The sequence below is a fragment of the Poecilia reticulata genome, chromosome 12, assembly GCF_904066995.2.
Source record: "Poecilia reticulata chromosome 12, P_reticulata-male-v2, whole genome shotgun sequence".
Classification (NCBI taxonomy): domain Eukaryota; kingdom Metazoa; phylum Chordata; class Actinopteri; order Cyprinodontiformes; family Poeciliidae; genus Poecilia; species Poecilia reticulata.
The window spans coordinates 28055852-28074765 of record NC_088841.1 but is presented as its reverse complement, the minus strand read 5'-3'; the positions used below and the strand labels follow the sequence as shown (position 1 = coordinate 28074765).

The 18914-nt window shown below is 44.8% G+C and overlaps 2 protein-coding genes across 6 annotated transcripts in view; one reads left to right on the top strand and one right to left on the bottom strand.

Annotated features, from left to right (window-relative positions):
• Positions 1-10361, bottom strand: part of LOC145554426 (uncharacterized) — a 33727-nt gene extending 23366 nt beyond the window's left edge. For 2 of the 4 annotated variants that reach the window (XM_081614101.1, XM_081614104.1), the window contains exons 1-3: positions 1826-2878; positions 913-1044; positions 646-759 (exon numbers count right to left, since the gene is read on the bottom strand). In XM_081614101.1, coding sequence (XP_081470227.1) covers positions 646-759; positions 913-1001 — 203 coding nt within the window. In that variant the 5' untranslated portion in view covers positions 1002-1044; positions 1826-2878. Of the gene's footprint in view, positions 1-645; positions 760-912; positions 1045-1825; positions 2879-4008; positions 4100-9946 lie in introns of those variants that run through there. The other 2 variants (XM_081614102.1, XM_081614103.1) reach the window with 2 other exon arrangements.
• A 1055-nt stretch (positions 10362-11416) lies between these two features.
• LOC145554113 (uncharacterized) lies at positions 11417-18684 on the top strand. Of its 2 annotated transcripts, none has more exons than XM_081613469.1 (11): positions 11417-11521; positions 13283-13484; positions 13550-13751; positions 16369-16537; positions 16974-17067; positions 17172-17207; positions 17323-17373; positions 17458-17585; positions 17732-17867; positions 17946-18016; positions 18423-18684. In XM_081613469.1, exons 2-11 carry the CDS (start codon positions 13286-13288, stop codon positions 18660-18662), a joined length of 1326 nt encoding a protein of 441 aa, XP_081469595.1. In that variant the 5' UTR covers positions 11417-11521; positions 13283-13285; the 3' UTR covers positions 18663-18684. The 2 variants fall into 2 exon arrangements, with proteins under 2 accessions (XP_081469595.1, XP_081469594.1); XM_081613468.1 differs by lacking the exon at positions 11417-11521 and adding an exon at positions 11553-11850.
• The last annotated feature ends 230 nt before the right edge of the window (positions 18685-18914 follow it).

Here is an 18914-nt window from a genome sequence, read left to right as displayed (position 1 = left end):
ACACTGCTTCAAACAAGGACGTTGCCATGGTTACTGCTTCACATCGTGGCAGACTTCCGGGTATTTATACTAATTTACATTAAGATGTATTTATGGGTAGCGACAGGTGGACCAGCAGCTGCTCTATTTCCCGCAAATTAGGATTTATAAAGGACAGGTGTGCCGCCACGTGCGGCTTTCTGCATCTGATTTTTTTTGTGCGCCGCACGTTTCTAAATTTTTCTGTACTCAAGTTTTAGTTTGAAAACTGTGCAGTCTTTTCTGCATGAGGCCCCTGCTGCTGTTGTACCAACCATCTAGACCCCTCAAGTTCAAACGAGGAGAAGCAGCATTCAGCTTCTATGCACCACAAATCTGGAACAAACTTCCAGAAAACTGTAAAACAGCTGAAACACTGGGCTCCCTTAAACCTCGACTTAAAACTCACCTGGTTAGAGTTTCTTATGGAACGTAATCAGTTACTAATTTAATGATGACACTTGATTTAATGTGATGTTTTGATTGTTGATTCTATGTTGCATGACTCTGTGTTTTTGTTTGTTATGATGTAAATAACTTTGAAATGCCTTGATATTGAAATGTGCTATAGAAACAATATTTGATTTGATATGAACAGATCAGTTACAGCAGTTAGAAACAGCTCACCTCTTTGATGGTGGAGATCCAGGAGATTTAAAGAAAATGAGAGGACTCTTTGACCTGTCGCTCTTAAAGGACACACAGCTGGGTTCTGGTTCTGGTTTGCGTCTCTTTCGGATCCTGACAGAAACATGATGATTAAAACTGAATCTGTTCAGTCTGGATGAAGCAGCAAAGAGGAGCAGCAGCAGCTTCATCACCACGTCTGTTTGGGCCTGATATAGTGAACGCTGTGTGAAAAGGGCTGTGGACAGTTAGAGATGGTGACCTCACCTCTGACCTTTGCTCTGGCTCTCATCTTCCCCACACAGAGTGGTTTTAGAGGGAGGGACTCCCTCCTCTCTGTCCTCACACTGATCCATGCTGCTGAATTCACATCAGCTCACACACACTTTCTAGCTTCACCTGCAGAGGAAACACACATCATTCATCTGCACATCAACTCTGATCATCCTTTACATCATTAGAGCTGGAAAAAGATCAGCTGCTCCTCCTCTGATTGGCTCTTCTTCTCTGCTTCATATCAGTGTCAGGTGAATGCAGTCAGACAGCAGAGAGGCAGAGGAAGCTGCCATCAGCTGCTGCACTTCTACTATCAGTCCACTAGATGGAGACATGGAGCAACATTTACATTCACTGGTTCAACCTGCACTTCTACTATCCGTCCACTAGATGGAGACATGGAGCAACATTTACATTCACTGGTTCAACCTGCACTTCTACTATCCGTCCACTAGATGGAGACATGGAGCAACATTTACATTCACTGGTTCAACCTGAACAACAGGAAGGATTTCAGTTCATTATTAATCACTGCAAATGATTAACAAATAATTAATCATTTGCAGTTATTGGATTATATTCTGCATCAACGATTATATAGATATTTTACTTTGAAAGGAAGCAACAAGTTATTGTTTCTTCTGACCTTGATGGTGGAGACCAGAGTTTGAACACAGGAAATAAAAACAGGAAGCAGATTTTTCAGAGAAGAAATCATAGAAACATCGTCATTTTATCACGTTGTTTGATTCCAGTTCATCAGTAATATAATACTGACTTTCAAACAGCAGAGAGATGAAACTTTGAGCTGAAATAAACAGTGAATCTTTTCTCCAAACTTTAGAGAGCAGAAAGAAACAGGAAAGTTCCTGAAGACAAAGTTCAGTAAATAAATCAAACTTACAATTTGTTCAAATGATCCACAATCCAAAGAGTTGAAGAATAACATCTGAACAGCAAATAAAGATCCAACAACCTGATCAGAGCCGCATCTTAACAGTGTAATTCAAACTGAAAGTAAATGTAACGGAAGCTCATGTGGTTAGTAGTTTCTTCTTTCAGAGCAGCAGAACCAGGAAGTAGAAGGTCTGCAGTGAAATCAGAGGCAGGTTGATAAAATCTTCACGAGGAAAGAGAGAAGTTCTGATGGAAATGAGGATTTTGGAGAATTATCTGTTCTCCATGCTAATTTTGTGATGTATGAGGTTAAAGAAAAGTCAGTGAGTTTAAATCATAAATTCCATTTATTAATACCAAAATACAGCTGGTCCATTTCTCATGCTACCTTCATGGCACCAAAAAGTTTTAAATCCTATTTGTTAGCCTCTATCTAATCTACTCCTTACTGTGTCAGGACCTTTAACCTTTAACCTTAACTTTGAGGGTGTTTCCTAACATGTCATTTCCTTTAGCTTTGCAATTATTAAAAGAGACAGAAGGAAAACACAGAATTATTTATTCTCAACAGGATGTACTGACTTTTGATCATCAATGAAGTGATGACTGTAAAATATGTAGCAATATTTTAGGTTATTTAGCATATCACAGAAAACATGTCAAAATACATCTAAACTATTTAAATAACTTTAAAAACACTTATCTGACGTCTAAGTAAATATTTATTTGGAAAACTACAAATTTATTCTCCAAAATAACATTTGATTTTCAAATTCAATATTTATTTTCAAACTACATATTTAATTATCTTTTTTCATGTCTAGTTGTTCAATCAGACGCTCCATCATGTTGTCATGTTTCAGTTTTTCCTCCATTCAGCAGCAGGTGGTGAACAGGTTTAATCCAGTTTAGTGTAATGTGAACAGGTTTAATCCAGTTTAGTGTAATGTGAACAGGTTTAATCCAGTTTAGTGTAATGTGAACAGGTTTAATCCAGTTTAGTGTAATGTGAACAGGTTTAATCCAGTTTAGTGTAATGTGAACAGGTTTAATCCAGTTTAGTGTAATGTGAACAGGTTTAATCCAGTTTAGTGTAATGTGAACAGGTTTAATCCAGTTTAGTGTAATGTGAACAGGTTTAATCCAGTTTAGTGTAATGTGAACAGGTTTAATCCAGTTTAGTGTAATGTGGACAGGTTTAATCCAGTTTAGTGTAATGTGAACAGGTTTAATCCAGTTTAGTGTAATGTGGACAGGTTTAATCCAGTTTAGTGTAATGTGGACAGGTTTAATCCAGTTTAGTGTAATGTGAACAGGTTTAATCCAGTTTAGTGTAATGTGAACAGGTTTAATCCAGTTTAGTGTAATGTGAACAGGTTTAATCCAGTTTAGTGTAATGTGGACAGGTTTAATCCAGTTTAGTGTAATGTGAACAGGTTTAATCCAGTTTAGTGTAATGTGGACAGGTTTAATCCAGTTTAGTGTAATGTGGACAGGTTTAATCCAGTTTAGTGTAATGTGAACAGGTTTAATCCAGTTTAGTGTAATGTGAACAGGTTTAATCCAGTTTAGTGTAATGTGAACAGGTTTAATCCAGTTTAGTGTAATGTGGACAGGTTTAATCCAGTTTAGTGTAATGTGAACAGGATAGTTTTTTCTTTTCTTTCAATGTTTGTTGCACAAACTCAAATATATTTTAGCTATCAGCCAACAATTCAATCAGTGAATTTGTGTTTTTTTCTCAAGTACCCACCTGGACTAATTTATAATAACATTGACAAAGTTTGCCATTGGTACACTTTACCCTTCTTGTAATTGATCATCTTATAAATGATCAATGTGAAGCATCAGTTTGCGTTCAGGAAGATCATATCAGTCAGAATAAGTAAAATAACATGATACTCAAAATAATCAGAGTTATATTTCTCTGAAAGGTAATGTATCCTTTTTAGGCTGTATGATTGAAATATACGATGAAAATATTTAATTCACAGAATCCTGATAATAAAACTTCAATTGTGAACTGAATGATTAGATTGCAATTAGACACAAAAGAATCAACTGTTAATTAGTAATAATACCATGGAAATGACTAGCAACATCTGAACAAACAAGAAACTTGACAACCTCAATGGATTTCACTCGTAATGAACCGTCTGACTTTCTTTAGCCGACTAAATTTAATCTTACCAAATTGTTGCCGTAGAGCAAACAGGTACTGAGTTTGAAGCGGGTCAGATGCCTCCAGCCGTCTGCTAAAGGTTGATCCCGGCCTTCTTCACTGTAAAATAAAACATTCTGTTTAATTAAAGAGTTCAAGTGAACTTCACTTAATTCTCATCAACTTGTTGTTTGTTCTCATCTTAAATAAGTGGCAGAAACATTTGGATTTAAAAAAGAAAAAAAGATGCTTTACAAGTTAATCTATTTAAGTTGAGTCTGCAACAAATAGAATAAAATAAAAAGTGAATTATTTGATAGTAGTGAGGATTTTTGATGGTAAATGTTTAACATTTTAACATACACAGACATTACTCCATTTCTACTCAAGCAAACTGAGGTTTTGAACAGAACAACTTTGTCAACAACATGTATCTTTAATCTATGTAGTAAATACATTTCTGCTGCTGCTCTAAGCAGAAAGTAAAATAAAATTTGCATTGAATAATATTTTGGATGAGTTTAAGAATATTTGCCAAAATCACACAATGTAACTACACTTGTCTTTTACATGTTGCAGTAATTGAATCTTTTGAGGCAACTGGTTTGCATAAATTTAAGTAACTACAACCTATTTTCCTGCTCCACATACTTGGCTAGCAATGTTCCAGTTAGCTTCCCAGTCTGAACTTCTGGACAATGTCTTGATTCAGTCAAATCTTCTATCCTGTATCTCCTGTACTCTGATATTCTACAGAATTCATTCTGTGAAAGCTTTGCTTGCTGGTCTTCATGCTATGAATGCAGCATCTGGTTTCTCTTACTTTAACCGCCCAACTTGCACCTGATTGGCATGTTGGCCTTTCAGTTCCCTCCCAGTGAGGCGATGCTTCACAAAGCAAACTGTTTGTCAAACTGTTGATCTCCCTCAGAAGATGAGAAGGTGACTGAGTTTTAGACACTAGTAGCAGCTCATCCAGCTTTTTACTAGATGGCAGCCCTACAAGTATATATCTTTAAATTATGAATAAATACGTACAATTTCATAATTATTCAATCCAGCGGTTATAGAAGTTTGGTAGTAATGCAATTCAGGGATTGTGGTTCCTTAATGTCAGTGTTTCTGATACTGGAGTGAGATAGTGAGAAAACAAGGAATAGGGTTAAACGAGGATTTAGAAATAAAATAGTTGATAGTTGTATTTACTGGGTTATGACTAGTTATCAGGACAAAATGAGACCTGAAAAACTGTTGGGTCCTTATGACCAAGGAGAGAACCAGTCATCTGCTCCAACAATTTATTACCCTTCAGGAACCATGTCTGGACACCAGGAGCAGGAACATCACAACATCCTTATATCAGATATTTTTCATCCTTATATCAGTGATTTAAAACTATTATAATTTTTGATACCATGCAGTAGACGGCAAAGCTGTGCTTGAATGTAAAAGTCAATTCTTCTTCACCGACAGAAAAGTGTAATGTGTTTATTATGAGTAGGATTAACTGAGCTGAAGGAAAACAAAGAAAAAGGAGAAATTAATATTCATTGATACAGAACCAAATCAGCAAATATGAACTTATGAAACTATTGAAACCTTCTAGAATCTTATGTTGTGTACGATATTTAAGAAAATAATAGTGAAACAGCACTCATGAATTTCTTTGACTGTTATCTCTAAAATACGTTACTTTTTATGACGTCTCACCTCTTTCCCAGTTTTTCACTTAGTTCCACGACTGCAGTGGATTTTATAGTCAGTGTTTAAAGCAGCACAGAGTCTGAACCGATGGAGGAAATTTACGTCAACATGGAGCCTGTTGGACAAACTGCATCTGATCACACAGGTAAGAATAAAGTTAAAGATAAATCTAGTTGTAATGAAGAGAGCTTCATTGCTGGGTCTACTTTTACTTAAATTGCTGTATAGCACTTTAAATGCACTTTTTGCACTTTATTAACAAGCCCTTTATTTAGCACTGCACTTTAAGCAGAGATTTGCACATAAATAACAATTTGTACACGAGAAGTTTTAATGGTATTTATTGAGTATTTTTAGTAATTAGCATGTAGCCTTTTGTTCTGGGCTCTGCACAGCTGCTCCTCATTGGAAAGTGAGCTGGTTGCCTGTGGAGGGAGGATAATTGTTACTCAGAGCAATGAGCTACTGGTGGGTAAAACTGAACAAATGTGTGTGCAGAATCTGTAAAGTGTGGAGTGCTGATATTGAGTGACTCACCTGTCTTTTCTGTGTCCTCTCCAGGGTGTTTGGGCAAATACTACCCCGGGGGTCCAGACACCATTTATAGGTTCTGGGAGAGGCCATTGAAAGGTGTGGGGAGATGATCGTTTATGGGTTTTTGTGGTGTTTCATTTGGTGTAGGATAAAATATGAAATATTTATAAAAAGTAAATTTAAATGTTTATATTTATTAAAGTGTATTTTATTTAAATAGGTGGAGATTTGTTAAGGGAGATCCCACTGTGAAGTGGAAGTGGTTGAGTCCAACACAGCTCAGACTATTTAAGCCTTCAGTTTTCACCTGTGGAGAGAATAATTATTGTCTGTGTCTTGATGCTGTGAGGAGAATAAACCCACTGCTGTTTCTATCTGACTCTGCCTCCTGAAATCTTCATCATCGTAAAATCCAACCGCAAAACGGCCGCCTTGTTACACTAGTATGTATTTAATTACATTTTGTTCAGGTTTTTGCCTCTGTGTGGCTTTGGGAATCCTGAATGTTTTACTTTTGGCTGAACTCATCGCCATCAGTGAGTCTCGTTCTAGTCGTCTTAAAGATGATCACATTTTATGTTTCTGTAATAAAAAATGTCATCGGCTCTTCTGAAATCAAACTGACCAAACAACAAGGGTTTGAAAAGCATCAAGCTCGGCGACTCAAAGTGTTTCAGAGAATCATTACACTGTGTTACATGAGTTTGATTCATTTTCAGCAACGGATGCATTTGCAGCCATTTATGTTAGAATCTCTTTAATATCTCCTCTTTTTCACACTATTCACCCAACAATGTATTGTTCAGTGTTACCTCAGTTTAAATTCTACAACCATAACCAAAATTATGAAACTATTTTGTAAGTCTTATCTTTGATTTCTTTTTCCAGCTCATGACATCACAGCAGATTAGTAGCTAACTTCACTGAAACGACTCCAGGAGACGAAGAGACGTTAAGGTTTGTCAAAACTTTGAAAACATTTGCATCTCATTAAAATGTCTAAAACTTTTCCCCTCTGAATTATAGAATATAACTAATAACTTTCCTTTTGTGGCTAAATGAATATAATGTAAATGAACAACTTTCATTTTAATTTATTAAGTTCTGTATCATGTGTGTGCTCTAAAATCAGCAATGTAAAAGAAGCAAAACTTTGTTGTTTTTTTCTTACAGAACGAACAAACATCAGTTGTTCCTGTTAATTCAGGGGCTGCAGAAGAAGAAGAAAGGAGCAGATCCAGTAGAGATTATTGATTAGGATTTGTGTTCAGTGTGATATTATTTATGTATATTTTCCTGGTATTTGCGGAATATTTTCCTTTTAATTTTAAACATTACAGTCGGTGGATGGTGCCTGTAAAAACCCTTCGTCCAGGAGCAAAACTCAATACATTATAATAGTTTAAAACAATTAAAGAAATACTATAATTATATATTATGACAATTAAGTATAAGTAATCATATAAATAATTATAAACGTATTAATAAATTGAATTAAAAATCATTTTTATATATTTTCCAACTCCATTGAAATTTGTCCCTAGTTTTTGTCGACACCGTCAGAAATGAAAAGAATGTAAAAAAAAATCAGGCATTATTGGGGGCAGCAGAACTTCTGAGGACCCCATGACCACTTCCTGTTTCTTCCTTTGCTAGGAGGGCTAGTTAGCTCCGGTTAGCTTATACTATTCTTTAGTTTTTTTCTACTTTTTATTCCCAAGTTTTTTGTCACAACCATGATGTGTCAACACCATAACTGACAATTTACAAAACTTTAATGAAATTTTGTGAAATAAAAGCTTAATTTTGGTAAAATGTAAAGATTTCATGGTCCTTCAGAATAAGATTATATAAATTGAGATAGTTTGGCATTTCGTCAACTCCATCAGAGTTTCTGTGACTCTTTCAGTGAAATTGTTGTCAAATCTCACTTAAATGTGCAATTAATTAATTTTAATGTATTTTACATAAATTGCATTACTTCACATGTTCCAAGTTTTTCATTTTATTCACTAGTTTGTCACCTTCAGTTCTGTGTCAACTCCGACAGACGTACTTTTTGTTGTTTTTTTGTTTTAAATAATATTTATTTTGTTTTTTGAGAAGCATTTGTCAGTAAAATGAGTAAAATATCACTAATAGGGTCATTAAAAATTATTTTATATTTATTTTTGTCAGATGGTGATGACAACGTTCTAGGTCAGGTCCATTAAAAATGTAATTTATTTTTTTTAATGTTGCAACTGGGAGCCTGTAGCTTAGCATCTTTACATTTCCAAAACATCATTTGTCATTTTTGCATACTTAAGGTTGAGAAATGAAAAAAAGGGAAAATTAAAACCCATTTTGTCCCTATTCTCAAGAATCACTGACATGAAACCTAAAGATAAAATGGCACTCTGTGTTTTTCTTTCTTGTTAAAACTCTGACATGTTAAACAAAAGTTGGAGGATGGTTGTGTTGAGGATCGGTTCAGCACGAGGGGCTCTGATTGGTTCTGATTGGTTCTGATTGTGTCTTAATGCGACTTTTACTACGAGACTTTATGGAACTCCAGTGGTGTCCAGTAATAAAGAAACAACAAAAAAAAGAAGGCAGCAAATGTTCATGTTGGTTCCACAGGGACCAACATGTTCTGTTCATGTTCTGTTCAGGTTCTGTTCAGGTTCTGTTCAGGTTTTGTTCAGGTTCTGTTCAGGTTCTGTTCAGGTTCTGCTCAGGTTCTGCTCCGGTTCGGTCCAGACTTGCTGCTCTTATGAAACTGTCTAAACGCCTGAAGCTTCCTGGTTATGTAACAAGAATCTGTTGAAACCTGCAGATGTTATGAAGCAGAACCTCCAGGAACATTCCTCACCGGGCCCGGTGTGGGCCCAGACCGGGACCAGACCAGAACCTGGGCCCGGTGTGGGCCCAGACCGGGACCAGACCGGGACCGGGCCTGGTGTGGGCCCAGACCGGGACCGGGCCGGGACCGTGCCGGTACCAGACTGGGCCCAGACCAGGACTGGACCGGTACCAGACCGGTACCAGACCGGGACCAGACCGGGACCGGACCGGGTTCTGATGAATCGCATTCAGGTCAGGCAGTGAAACCAGCAGAGGAAGCTGGAGTGTGTTGTTGTTTGGTTACCATGGTGATGAATACATTTAAATTGCTGCACTGTTAAGTACAATGGAAATGACTTTTTTGTAAATTGTCTCGAGATTACCTGTTGTAAATTAGTGTTAAATAAATCACCTGAATTGTTTTAAGAAAGGTCACAAACGGACTGGACCGTCGGTTTGGACACACCTGGTGTCTGAGCAGGTAAAGGTCACGATAATAAGAAGCTGTTGTCAGAAACCGAGATGTTAAGTTTGACTTACGAAGCAATTTTCTGAGACACGAGTCATAATATCCTGTTCAACATGATTCTCAGTACATAAAGTCTAAAAACAAGCAAAAGAATCAGCATAAGGTGGAGAAAGTACTCAAACAATGTACAGAAGTCCTGGCTTTTAAAAATACTTAAGTATTAAAAGTAAAAGTACTTGCTGAATGGACCTAATCACTAATATCATTAAGATTGTATTTAATTTAAATACTGAGGAGGATTTCTGGCTCCGCTGAGTCAGATTCTGATCAATAAATCAATAAATTACTTATTAAACAGTTTAGTAAAAACAGATGAACGTGAATCGATGCTGAGACGTTTGGTGAGTTTTAGTTTTATTAGACATCAACATCACCTGATTCATGACCCGAAACCCAGCTGGACCCGTTTGGGTCAGAACCTCCTGAACGTCCTGGAGGCTTTTCAGGTTCCTGGAGCGAATCGTTGATTCACAGAGATGATCAGGTTCTGTTCAAGTTCTGTTCAGGTTCTGCTCAGGTTCAGTCCAGGTTCTGCTCAAGTTCTGCTCAGGTTCTGTTCAGGTTCTGTTCAGGTTCAGTCCGGGTTCTGCTCAGGTTCTGTTCAGGTTCTGCTCAGGTTCTGTTCAGGTTCTGTTCAGGTTCTGCTCCGGTTCTGTTCAGGTTCTGCTCCGGTTCGGTCCAGACTTGCTGCTCTTATGAAACTGTCTAAACGCCTGAAGCTTCCTGGTTATGTAACAAGAATCTGTTGAAACCTGCAGATGTTATGAAGCAGAACCTCCAGGAACATTCCTCACCGGGCCCGGTGTGGGCCCAGACCGGGACTGGACCGGGACCAGACCGGGACCGGGCCCGGTGTGGGCCCAGACCGGGACTGGACCGGGACCGGGCCCGGTGTGGGCCCAGATCGGTACCAGATCGGTACCAGACCGGGCCGGGCCCAGACCGGGACCAGGTTCTGGTCTTACCGATGAATCGTATTCAGGTCAGGCAGTGAAACCAGCAGAGGAAGCTGGAGTGTGTTGTTGTTTGGTTGCCATGGTGATGAACCAGGTTTGGGTTCATTGATTGATGATGAAGATGATGATGAAGCTCTGTCAGTTTTTGTCTCTTGATGGTGAACTGACAGGAAGTGAACGGACAGAGACAGGAAGTGAAGCCGGAGTCCAGCAGGAGCCAATCAGAGAGCAGAGTGAGAATGCTGCTGACCGGGTCAAAGAGCCGCTGCTGGATCAGCGCTCAGGTTCTGGTTCTGGTTCCAGAACCTGACATGGAAGCAGTCAGCTTCTATGCTCCACAGATCTGGAACAAACTTCCAGAAAACTGAGAATCATCTGAAACCCTGAGCTGCTTTGAGGCTAACTGGTTAGCGCTGCTTCAGGACCAATAATCAATGAAACGTTGATCAATATATCAAATGTAACGATGATCCTGATGATGTCACTGATGATGTCACTGATGGTGCTACGACTTGCTGCTGAACAGGACCAGGTTCTGGATGGTTCTGATCGGTTCTTGGCCCAACATGCAGTTCCTGTCCTCCATGTTTCCCTTCTGAATCTCTGGGTGAGTAACAGCCTGCTGTTCTTGATGGCTGCAGACGAGGTCATGCTGTTCTGGTTCCAGGCTCATCCAACACGCAGAGCAGGACGGAGGACTGGTTCTGGAGGACTGGACCTGGGAAGTTCTGGTTAGCCGGCGGCGTCCTGCAGCTGAGACAGGAATGAGGACATGGAGACGCTGGTTCTGTCCAAACATGTCAGATCAGCAGCTGCAGCACAAAGCAGAGAAACACGATGAGGAAGAGGCGGAGCTTAAGGAGCAACACGCCTGGACGTTCATCAGCATCACAGAGATCTGGACCCGCCTCTGGTCCGCAGTATAAAGACCCTCCCAGCTGAAGCAGCAGAGAAGCAGCAGGTCCCAACTTGAGCAGCACGTCTTCCTCTCAGGTCAGGCTGAAGTGTTTTCCTTCAGGTGAGACCCGGTTAGACCCGGTTAGACGCGTCTAATGGAGCTTCTAGAATTTCATATCTGCTCCAACTGGTCCGAAGCTCCAGTCCTGCTTCCAGTCCAGAGAAGCTGCAGACGCTTCATGACGACAGGGAAACATGGACAGTGTTCCTGGAGGAACTGCAGCAGCTTTTATTCTGAAATGTTTTCTGGGCAGTTTGTGAACTTCTGAAGGGAAGACCAGTTTGATCGGTTGCTACGGAGACGGAGGATCCAGAATGAGCCAGCAGTTGGTCCTGTTCAGGAGGAGCTGATGATGATGATGATGGTGATGATGATGATGATGATGATGACGATGATGATGATGATGATGGTGGTGGTGATGGTGATGATGATGATGATGATGATGGTGATGATGATGGTGATGATGGTGATGATGATGATGATGATGATGATGATGGTGATGATGATGATGATGGTGATGATGATGATGATGAGGATGGAGGCCTCTGGAGTCTCAGGCGTTCAGAATGACATCATCATCTCATAGAGACGAATATCAAAATGAAACCTCCAGGGAGATTATAACCTATAATCTCTGATGATAATCCAGCTCAGATTACCGTTAAACTCAGAGACTCAGACCCGGTTCATGGTCCCAGTAACGGACTGGGAACCAGCACAGCTCTAACTGGTCTGGGTCCTGATAGAACCCTGAGCTCCAGTGGGAGGACAGAGCGCTGCGTTGATGTGTCCCTGTGGACGTTCTGTCTCTGTGGATGTTGGTGTCCCTGTGGATGTTCTGTCTCTGTGGATGTTCTGTCTCTGTGGACGTTCTGTCTCTGTGGATGTTCTGTCTCTGTGGATGTTCTGTCTCTGTGGATGTTCTGTCTCTGTGGACGTTCTGTCTCTGTGGATGTTCTGTCTCTGTGGATGTTCTGTCTCTGTGGATGTTCTGTCTCTGTGGATGTTCTGTCTCTGTGGATGTTCTGTCTCTGTGGTCGTTCTGTCCTTGTGGACGTTCTGTCTCTGTGGACGTTCTGTCTCTGTGGATGTTGGTGTCCCTGTGGACGTTCTGTCTCTGTGGATGTTGATGTCCCTGTGGATGTTCTGTCTCTGTGGATGTTCTGTCTCTGTGGACGTTCTGTCTCTGTGGATGTTCTGTCTCTGTGGATGTTGATGTCCCTGTGGATGTTCTGTCTCTGTGGATGTTCTGTCTCTGTGGATGTTGGTGTCCCTGTGGACGTTCTGTCTCTGTGGATGTTCTGTCTCTGTGGATGTTCTGTCTCTGTGGTCGTTCTGTCCTTGTGGACGTTCTGTCTCTGTGGATGTTCTGTCTCTGTGGATGTTCTGTCTCTGTGGATGTTCTGTCTCTGTGGATGTTCTGTCTCTGTGGACGTTCTGTCTCTGTGGATGTTCTGTCTCTGTGGATGTTGGTGTCCCTGTGGACGTTCTGTCTCTGTGGATGTTCTGTCTCTGTGGTCGTTCTGTCCTTGTGGACGTTCTGTCTCTGTGGATGTTCTGTCTCTGTGGATGTTCTGTCTCTGTGGTCGTTCTGTCCCTGTGGACGTTCAGTCTCTGTGGATGTTCTGTCTCTGTGGATGTTGATGTCCCTGTGGTCGTTCAGTCTCTGTGGTCGTTCTGTCCCTTTGGACGCTGACCTTCCAGTGGACGTTGATGTCCCTGTGGACGTTGATGTCCCTGTGGACGTTGATGTCCCTGTGGACGTTGATGTCCCTGTGGACGTTCTGTCTCCCCAGACGATGTTTGCGGTTGAAACCAAGGCTCTGGTGAGGAACACCGGCGCTCAGGACGATCTGATCTCCAACTGCAACCTGAACAGAAAGATGGAGGTTCTGACTCTGGTTCGGGTCAGGAGGGCAGCCATCTTCCAGTTCCCCACATACAAGGCCATGAACGTCACGCTGCCGGAGCTGCTGGGGGACGAGGACTTCTCCCCAGGTGAGTCACCTGAAGCTCAGCAGCCGCAGAGTCGCGTGACGTAGAGACTCTCTGCCTCCTGACAGAGTTAGAGGAGGAGGTCCTGGTGGAGGACTTCAAGACGTGGGTGGAGACCAGCGGCAGCGGCAAGGTGGACGGAGGACACGGAGCGGTCGGTGAAGCCGACGTCTCTGCAGACTACGACTCGGTGGACGGATTGACCGAGTCCGTCAGCATCAACAAAAAGAGAGTCAAACTTTCAGCCATGAGGAGCAAATTCAGCGGCAGGTAAAGGTGATGAAGAGGTTTAGTAGGAGCTCTGCTTCCTGTTGACAGGCCACTTCCTGTTGACCCACTACTTCCTGTTGACAGGCCACTTCCTGTTGACCCGCTACTTCCTGTTGACAGGCCACTTCCTGTTGACCCGCTACTTCCTGTTGACAGGCCACTTCCTGTTGACCCGCTACTTCCTGTTGACCCGCTACTTCCTGTTGACCTGCTGCTTCCTGTTGACAGGCCACTTCCTGTTGACCTGCTGCTTCCTGTTGACCTGTCGCTTCCTGTTGACAGGCCACTTCCTGTTGACCCGCTACTTCCTGTTGACCTGCTACTTCCTGTTGACAGGCCACTTCCTGTTGACCCGCTACTTCCTGTTGACCTGCTACTTCCTGTTGACAGGCCACTTCCTGTTGACCCGCTACTTCTTGTTGACCCGCTACTTCCTGTTGACCTGCTACTTCCTGTTGACCCGCTACTTCCTGTTGACCTGCTGCTTCCTGTTGACCCGCTACTTCCTGTTGCAGCTGGAAGCAGCAAGTCTTCCAGGTAAACAGGAAGACCTGCTGCTTCCTGTTGACCCGCTACTTCCTGTTGACCTGCTGCTTCCTGTTGACCCGCTACTTCCTGTTGCAGCTGGAAGCAGCAAGTCTTCCAGGTAAACAGGAAGACCTGCGTTTCCTGTTTACCTGGTGCTTCCTGTTGACCTGCTGCTTCCTATTTACCTGGCGTTTCCTGTTTACCTGGTGCTTCCTGTTTACCTGCTCCTTCCTGTTGACCTGGCGCTTCCTGTTGACCCGCTACTTCTTGTTGACCCGCTACTTCCTGTTGACCTGCTACTTCCTGTTGACCTGCTACTTCCTGTTGACCTGCTGCTTCCTGTTGACTTGCTACTTCCTGTTGACCCGCTACTTCCTGTTGACCCGCTACTTCCTGTTGACAGGCCACTTCCTGTTGACCTGCTGCTTCCTGTTGACCTGCTACTTCCTGTTGACCCGCTACTTCCCGTTGACCTGCTGCTTCCTGTTCACCTGCTGCTTCCTGTTGACCTGTCGCTTCCTGTTGACCTGCTGCTTCCAGTTGACCTGCTGCTTCCTGTTGACAGGCCACTTCCTGTTGACCCGCTACTTCCTGTTGACCCGCTACTTCCTGTTGACCTGCTACTTCCTGTTGACCTGCTACTTCCTGTTGACAGGCCACTTCCTGTTGACCTGCTGCTTCCTGTTGACCTGCTACTTCCTGTTGACAGGCCACTTCCTGTTGACCCGCTACTTCCTGTTGACCTGCTACTTCCTGTTGACAGGCCACTTCCTGTTGACCCGCTACTTCCTGTTGACCTGCTACTTCCTGTTGACCCGCTACTTCCTGTTGACCTGCTACTTCCTGTTGACAGGCCACTTCCTGTTGACCCGCTACTTCCTGTTGACCTGCTACTTCCTGTTGACCTGCTACTTCCTGTTGACCTGCTACTTCCTGTTGACCCGCTACTTCCTGTTGACCTGCCACTTCCTGTTGACCTGCTGCTTCCTGTTGACCTGCTGCTTCCTGTTCACCTGGCGCTTCCTGTTGACCTGCTGCTTCCTGTTCACCTGGCGCTTCCTGTTGACCTGCTGCTTCCTGTTGACCTGCTGCTTCCTGTTGACCTGCTGCTCCTTGTTGACCTGCTGCTTCCTGTTGACCTGCTGCTTCCTGTTGACCTGCTGCTTCCTGTTGACCTGCTGCTTCCTGTTGACCTGCTGCTCCTTGTTGACCTGCTGCTCCTTGTTGACCTGCTGCTTCCTGTTGACCTGCTGCTTCCTGTTGACCTGCTGCTTCCTGTTGACCTGCTGCTTCCTGTTGACCTGCTGCTTCCTGTTGACCTGCTGCTTCCTGTTGACCTGCTGCTCCTTGTTGACCTGCTGCTCCTTGTTGACCTGCTGCTCCTTGTTGACCTGCTGCTTCCTGTTGACCTGCTGCTTCCTGTTGACCTGCTGCTTCCTGTTGACCTGCTGCTCCTTGTTGACCTGCTGCTCCTTGTTGACCTGCTGCTCCTTGTTGACCTGCTGCTTCCTGTTGACCTGCTGCTTCCTGTTGACCTGCTGCTCCTTGTTGACCTGCTGCTTCCTGTTGACCTGCTGCTCCTTGTTGACCTGCTGCTCCTTGTTGACCTGCTGCTTCCTGTTGACCTGCTGCTCCTTGTTGACCTGCTGCTTCCTGTTGACCTGCTGCTTCCTGTTGACCTGCTGCTTCCTGTTGACCTGCTGCTCCTTGTTGACCTGCTGCTTCCTGTTGACCTGCTGCTCCTTGTTGACCTGCTGCTTCCTGTTGACCTGCTGCTTCCTGTTGACCTGCTGCTCCTTGTTGACCTGCTGCTTCCTGTTGACCTGCTGCTCCTTGTTGACCTGCTGCTCCTTGTTGACCTGCTGCTTCCTGTTGACCTGCTGCTTCCTGTTGACCTGCTGCTTCCTGTTGACCTGCTGCTTCCTGTTGACCTGCTGCTTCCTGTTGACCTGCTGCTTCCTGTTGACCTGCTGCTTCCTGTTGACCTGCTGCTTCCTGTTGACCTGCTGCTTCCTGTTGACCTGCTGCTCCTTGTTGACCTGCTGCTTCCTGTTGACCTGCTGCTTCCTGTTGACCTGTCGCTCTGCAGGCCGATCAGCGGCGGTACGCTGCAGGCGCTGAAGCTGGAGGAAAACGACAAGCTGACCTTCGTTTATGAGACGGTTTATAACTCTGGACCTGTGACCATCGTGAAGAAGGACAAGAAGGACGGCTGCTTCTCCGCCAGCTTCCACAAATTGGCCAACGTGGTTTTTAAGGTGAGAGAAGCTAAATCAGAACACATCTAGAATGCCTATTTCTGGATTCAGCAACCATCAGCTGTTTGGAGCTGATGGGTTCAGTTCAGATCTATGTGGGCTGTGACATCTCAGCTCCCGCCTCTCTGTAGCTTAATGTCAGAGCAGGAAGTGATGTCATACAGCCACAGCATCGTCCCGTGTTGTGCATCTGGACGTCGTGTGTCCAGCAGCAGCAGCTGGACCAGCTGAGCGTCCTCCATGTTGTAGACGTTTCACTCAGAGCAGAGACCAGAGGCAGAACGTAGTAAATGTCTGCGATCAGTTCAGGCAGCTCTGTGTAGCCGAGCCCAGTGCGCCCCCTGCTGGCCTCGTGGCTCCAGGGCAGCTGATGGGAATCAGTGACTGTCTAACCCAGGAAGTAATCTCTCCTCCTGGGTTCGACTCGCCCCATCAGGGCAAGTCGAAGGAGGACACCACCTTCACCGTGCCAGAGAAGTCCACCTTCGCCTTCAGCCTGGTGGAGGTGCTGCTGCGGGACGGAGCGATGGGTAGGAGCACCGCCGCCGCCGCCGCCGCCGCCGCCGCCGCCGCCGCGTCCTCACTGGCCTCCAGGTCTGTCAGGGGAATCACTGCTTCCTCTCACCTTCTGCAGATATCGCTTTAGAGAGCTGGAGCCACAAACGAAGAGGTTGGTTTCCGTCTGACGGCGCGTCGGGCGTCAAGCTTTAGACCCGAATGTTCACCTGAGGCCGAAACCGGCCGACAGGTGATGATGTCACTACACTCTGATGTTCCGCTGGCAGGTCTGAGCCACGACGCCGTGAACTGTGACCTGATGGAACAAGCCAGAGACGGTGACTCTCCCAGCTGATCTTCGTCCCCCTCCTCTCCCTCACTGACCATGTGACCTGCTGACTTCCTGCCGCCGCTTCCTGCAGGGGTTGAGATGAAGGAGGTTCTTCTGACGCCGCTGGAGGAACTTCCTGTGTCGACTCGCCGTGACCTGCTGAAAGGCCTCCAGGACGTCCTGGAGGAGGGAGAGGCGCTGAGTCTCCTGGAGGAAACGGTTCAGACCCGACTTCACCCTGACCTTCACCCTGACCTTCACCCTGACCTTCACCCTGACCTTCACTCTCACTTCCTGTCAGCTGCTCAGCCTCCAGACGTTAGCGTCTGATCAGACGGTGATTCTTCTTCTCTTCTTCCTGTCAGCTGGACCAGAGCAGCAGAGGACAACCAGAGCGTCCCCCGTCCAAGGTCGTTTCGTCCTTCATGGACGTCTTGAATGAGTCCAAAGTGTCCTCCAAGGTGAGGGACGCTGTCCATCTTCTGGTCTGTGCCATGGACGGTGAGTCTGCCAGAAAATGTTAGTGGATATTTGAATGAGTTGAGAAGTGACCTCTGACCTCTCTTGTGTTGCCTGCAGCTCTGCCAGAGGTAATGCTGCGACCTTTGACCTCCTGTGATCCCGAAACTCTCACTGCCCTCATCCAACTGGTTCGTCCACTTTTCTCTCTAAAATGTCAACATCCTGTTTCACCAAACATCGACTGTCTCCCGAGAATGCTGATGTGTCCACCTGTCTCCTTGTCCCTCATCCTGTCTCCTTGTGTCTCCTTGTCCATCATCCTGTCTCCTTGTGTCTCCATGTCCCTCATCCTGTCTCCTTGTGTCTCCATGTCCCCCATCCTGTCTCCTCCTGTCTCCATGTCCTCATCCTGTCTCCTTGTGTCTCCATGTCCTCATCCTGTCTCCTTGTCCCTCATCCTGTCTCCTCCTGTCTCCATGTCCTCATCCTGTCTCCTCCTGTCTCCATGTCCTCATCCTGTCTCCTTGTCCCTCATCCTGTCTCCATGTCCTCATCCTGTCTCCATGTCCTCATCCTGTCTCCTGCTGTCTCCAGGTGGACACTCTGAAGGACGGAGATGAGCCCAGTCTCCCAGCGTGTCCCCCTGTCCCCCTGCAGCAGGACGGGGAGCTGCGCTGGGCGGCGGATGTCCTCTGTGGGTCCAGCGAGACGCTGGTGGAGCTGAGCGCGGCGTGGGACCGGCGGCCCGAGGTTCTGCTGGAGGTTCTGGCTCTGGCCGTGTTGGGAGTCCACAGGCTGCAGAGCGTCGATGTTCTGACCTGGAAAACCTCCTGATATGTACAACCTGGAATTAAAGGTCATGTTGTTCCTGTCGACCATGAAGTCTGTGCTGTGTTTTGAGTCGTTTACAGTTAGCATCTAGGCTAGCAGTAGCTTGGTGACCCACAGGGTTAGGGTCAGCCTGTCCAGCCTCAAAATGGCCGCCGCCGTGTTTCCTCCCTGACGGCTCAGAAACTGGATGATGGCTGGAAACCCGGCCTGTTAGCAGAACCAGCTGAATAGCATAAAGGTAAAAGTAGCACAAAG

Excerpts from the sequence above, each read along its gene's own strand:
- LOC145554113 (XM_081613468.1), top strand. Across the intron at positions 13,752-16,368 it reads AGGAGCAAATTCAGCGGCAG|GCCGATCAGCGGCGGTACGC; the intron begins GTAAAGGTGATG and ends GTCGCTCTGCAG. Across the intron at positions 17,208-17,322 it reads CTGGAGCCACAAACGAAGAG|GTCTGAGCCACGACGCCGTG; the intron begins GTTGGTTTCCGT and ends TTCCGCTGGCAG.